This window comes from Arachis ipaensis, chromosome B10, assembly GCF_000816755.2.
Source record: "Arachis ipaensis cultivar K30076 chromosome B10, Araip1.1, whole genome shotgun sequence".
Taxonomy (NCBI): domain Eukaryota; kingdom Viridiplantae; phylum Streptophyta; class Magnoliopsida; order Fabales; family Fabaceae; genus Arachis; species Arachis ipaensis.
Genome location: NC_029794.2, coordinates 102974001 through 102978525, shown reverse-complemented (window position 1 = coordinate 102978525; position 4525 = coordinate 102974001). Strand labels below are relative to the sequence as shown.

General features: G+C 38.5%; 1 protein-coding gene across 1 annotated transcript in view; it reads left to right on the top strand.

The window, feature by feature from the left end:
- Nucleotides 1–4525, top strand: part of LOC107622746 (cellulose synthase A catalytic subunit 6 [UDP-forming]) — a gene marked incomplete in the record, with an annotated part of 7017 nt that overhangs the window by 2329 nt on the left and 163 nt on the right. The window contains 11 exon segments of the mRNA XM_016324762.2: nt 1–78; nt 172–355; nt 654–920; nt 1064–1409; nt 1826–1963; nt 2057–2182; nt 2295–2507; nt 2590–2848; nt 2942–3138; nt 3241–3591; nt 3685–4525. The exon segment at nt 1–78 is cut by the window's left edge and continues 25 nt beyond it. Of these exon segments, the coding sequence (XP_016180248.1) occupies nt 1–78; nt 172–355; nt 654–920; nt 1064–1409; nt 1826–1963; nt 2057–2182; nt 2295–2507; nt 2590–2848; nt 2942–3138; nt 3241–3591; nt 3685–4272 (2747 nt within the window).

The window sequence follows — 4525 nt, the reverse complement described above, 5'->3', positions numbered from 1 at the left end:
ATGCTCTAATTGTTCCTCCATATATGAATAATGGAAACAGAGTTCATCCCATTCCTTACACTGATCCGTTTAATCCATGTATGTCCTGGGCTACTGCTTCATTGTGCTTTTTTTACATTTCATTTTCATATAGCTGTTCATGTTGTGACTATGGTGCTTCTGTTGTCTCAGTGCAACCAAGACCAATGGTTCCAAAGAAAGATATTGCAGTGTATGGGTATGGAAGTGTGGCTTGGAAGGATAAAATGGAAGAGTGGAAGAAAAGGCAGAATGACAAACTTCAGGTGGTGAAGCATGAAGGGAACGACAATGGTGGAAACTTTGGTGATGATTTGGAGGACCCTGATATGCCCATGTAACTCTCATACTATTACTTCCTGTTCCTTACTAAATTATTCCTTTGCTTGATTGATTGTAGTGAAATTAAGAGTTTTCATCGCTTTGTTATAATATGGTGGCAATCCATATGTAGTTGGAACATAAATGAATATCTCTTAGCTGAGCGATCTGTGTGACTGCTATGTTGTTAGATATTGTGGTGGGGTTGTGCATAAGTTTAACTACAAAGAAATTTTGTTTTTAAATCTTGGCCATATAATTTTGTTTTGCTTAGCATTTCTTTAAACATTTCCTCCCTTGTTATGTTCTGTCAGGATGGATGAAGGCAGGCAGCCGCTTTCTCGGAAGTTACCTATCCCTTCAAGCAAGATAAACCCATACAGAATGATTATAATACTCCGTCTTGTAGTTCTTGGGCTTTTCTTTCATTATAGAATTCTCCATCCAGTTAATGATGCATATGGGTTGTGGTTGACATCAGTCATTTGTGAGGTATGGTTTGGCGTATCATGGATTATGGATCAGTTTCCAAAATGGTACCCAATACAGCGAGAAACATACCTTGATCGTTTATCGCTGAGGTAATTGAGGCTGCTGCAACTGTTGCTTTTTATTTGTTGATTAAGTTTTAGTATAGTCGCCATGATATTGATATCTCATTCTATTTTTGATGCTTAATTTTTGGAGTATATTGCCTCAATATATGATTCATAAACAAATGCAGGTATGAAAAAGAAGGGAAACCATCTGAGTTGTCGAGTGTAGATGTTTTTGTCAGTACAGTTGATCCCATGAAAGAACCTCCTCTGATAACGGCAAACACTGTTCTGTCTATCCTTGCTGTTGATTATCCAGTAGATAAAGTTGCATGCTATGTCTCAGATGACGGTGCTGCCATGCTTACTTTTGAAGCACTTTCTGAAACATCTGAGTTTGCCAGGAGATGGGTACCATTTTGTAAAAAATATAATATTGAGCCCCGTGCCCCAGAATGGTATTTCAACCAGAAGATTGATTATCTAAAAAATAAAGTACATCCAGCATTTGTCCGGGAAAGAAGAGCAATGAAGGTTTTGAATTTTTTTCTTTGCCTACACCTTTTTCACTTTATATTTGTTGGCTATTAGATTTCCTATCCTGCATAATTTATTGGCTACATCCAGTAATGAACCTTAATCCTAATTATTTTGCATATAGTGTGACCTGTTAAATTGAGACTTTTCCTTTCTCAAAGTATGGCATCAATTCTCATTTGACCCTGCTATTTAAAAGAATTGTTTGGATGGAATATTACATTATAGACTGCCCCAATTGTGATTGTTAAAATCAAGGAGACAATTTACAAATTGAAAATTAAAGGGTTTTCTGTAGAAACTACAAAGTAAAAGTGTTATGTGCACGCGTGTCTTGGTGAAATTCAGTATGAATAAGTTTGAAAAAAAGTTAAGCAATTAATTGGCCATTTTCCCCCTTTTGCATGTTACAGCGAGATTATGAAGAATTTAAGGTGAGGATCAACAGTTTGGTGGCAACTGCACAAAAGGTTCCTGAGGATGGATGGACCATGCAGGATGGTACTCCATGGCCTGGAAATAATGTGAGGGATCATCCTGGCATGATTCAAGTAAGACTGTCTGTTTCTCACAAAAGTGGTTTTTCATTTTTTGTGATGCTAAATTAGAAACTTCAACATCTTTGTTTTTATAAAATTTTACAGGTCTTCCTCGGTCAAGATGGTATTCGTGACATTGAAGGGAATGAGTTACCTCGTTTAGTTTATGTTTCTCGAGAGAAGAGACCAGGCTTCGATCACCACAAAAAGGCAGGGGCAATGAATTCTCTGGTAGGCCTCAAGTTACTTTTATTTTGGTTCAGGCTTAACTAAGTCAGCTAATGATTTCTTGGTCTCAATTCTTTTCTGACATGCATTTTTGTGGTGATAATATTTTCTGAAGGTCCGGGTGTCTGCAATTATCTCAAATGCGCCTTATCTTCTGAATGTTGATTGTGATCACTATATTAACAATAGCAAGGCACTTAGAGAATCTATGTGTTTTATGATGGACCCTCAAGTTGGGAAGAAAGTTTGCTATGTACAATTTCCTCAAAGATTTGATGGGATTGATAGGCATGATAGATACTCAAACCGGAATGTTGTATTTTTCGATGTAAGTTCTCTATAGCTTGCTTTCTGCATATATTTCTTTTGCTTTCTAATATGATTAGTACTAACTCCCAAATTGTAAACAGATCAACATGAAGGGATTGGACGGAATACAAGGACCTATTTATGTTGGAACTGGGTGTGTTTTTAGAAGGGTAGCACTTTATGGATATGATGCACCTGCCAAGAAGAAGCCCCCAAGCAAAACCTGTAATTGTTGGCCGAAATGGTGCTGTCTGTGCTGTGGATCTCGTAAGAAAAAGAATGGCACCACCAAAAAGAAGGTGAAGCACAGGGAAGCTTCAAAGCAGATACATGCACTTGAAAATATTGAGAAGATTGAAGGTAAGATTTTGTTTCTTTCAACTATTCTTGCAAACTAAAGCACTTTGGGTAATAAAGTTCATGGATAGCTTACATGTTTAGACTTTGTCACAGGATCCATGGCAGAGAAGTCATCAAATTTGAATCAAATGAAGTTGGAGAAGAGGTTTGGGCAGTCTCCTGTATTTGTTGCTTCTACACTTCTGGAAAATGGTGGGGTTCCACAGGATGTGAGCCCTGCCTCTCTTTTAAAAGAAGCCATCCAAGTCATTAGCTGTGGTTATGAAGATAAAACTGAATGGGGAAAAGAAGTAAGTACTAAAGAAAAAACTGCTTTTATTCTTTGAATAATTATTATAGTTATTAGTTCTCACATCTCTTCCCTGTGCTATTAATTTTCTGCTCCTCACCAGGTTGGGTGGATTTATGGTTCTGTGACGGAGGATATCTTGACTGGATTCAAAATGCATTGTCATGGTTGGCGGTCTGTGTATTGCATTCCTAAGAGGCCTGCATTCAAGGGGTCAGCACCAATCAACCTTTCAGATCGTCTGCATCAGGTTCTACGGTGGGCCCTTGGATCTGTTGAGATTTTCATGAGCAAACATTGTCCAATCTGGTATGGCTATGGTGGTGGGTTGAAGTGGTTAGAACGATTTTCATACATAAACAGTGTTGTATACCCTTGGACCTCCATCCCATTGGTTGTCTACTGTACTCTGCCTGCTATATGTCTCTTGACAGGAAAATTTATTGTACCCGAGGTATGCTTTTGTCCATTCTCTTTAAACTATATCAATGGAAACCAGAGTGTTGTCATGGCTTCTATCATGCACTTATTCTTTCTAAATATGCAGATTAGCAACTATGCAAGTCTTGTATTCATGGCCCTCTTCATATCCATCGCAGCAACGGGTATCCTTGAGATGCAGTGGGGTGGTGTTGGCATAGATGATTGGTGGAGGAACGAACAGTTTTGGGTGATAGGAGGTGTTTCTTCTCATTTGTTTGCCCTTTTCCAGGGTTTGCTGAAGGTCTTGGCTGGAGTTGATACAAATTTCACTGTGACCTCGAAAGCAGCCGATGATGGAGAATTCTCAGAGCTCTATATCTTCAAGTGGACATCGCTATTGATCCCTCCGACAACTCTACTAATCATAAACATTGTTGGGGTTGTGGTTGGTGTCTCGGATGCCATCAACAATGGTTACGACTCATGGGGACCTCTCTTTGGTAGATTGTTCTTTGCATTGTGGGTGATTATCCATCTCTACCCATTCCTCAAAGGGTTACTTGGGAAACAAGATAGAATGCCAACCATTGTTTTGGTTTGGTCAATCCTTTTGGCTTCCATATTGACACTCATGTGGGTTAGGATCAACCCATTTGTGAACAGAGATGGTCCTGTTTTGGAAATTTGTGGATTGAGGTGTGATGACTCGTGAGCCTGGAGGAGTTTTTTCCATGTATACTTGGGTTGCTTGCATCATGGAAGAAGCAATTTCAATGGATATGACGCGCTCTGCAATGGTTGCACAAAAGTTTTGGACTGTTTTGTATTTTTGGGGTGTGTAGATAAAGAAGAAAGGAGGTAGGGCTGAACACATTTTTAAATGTAATAGTGGTTTTTTCTTTTATTTTTTTTCCATCTATTCTTTCATTATTACATTTCTGTGAATTTTAGTGTTATTCTTTTCG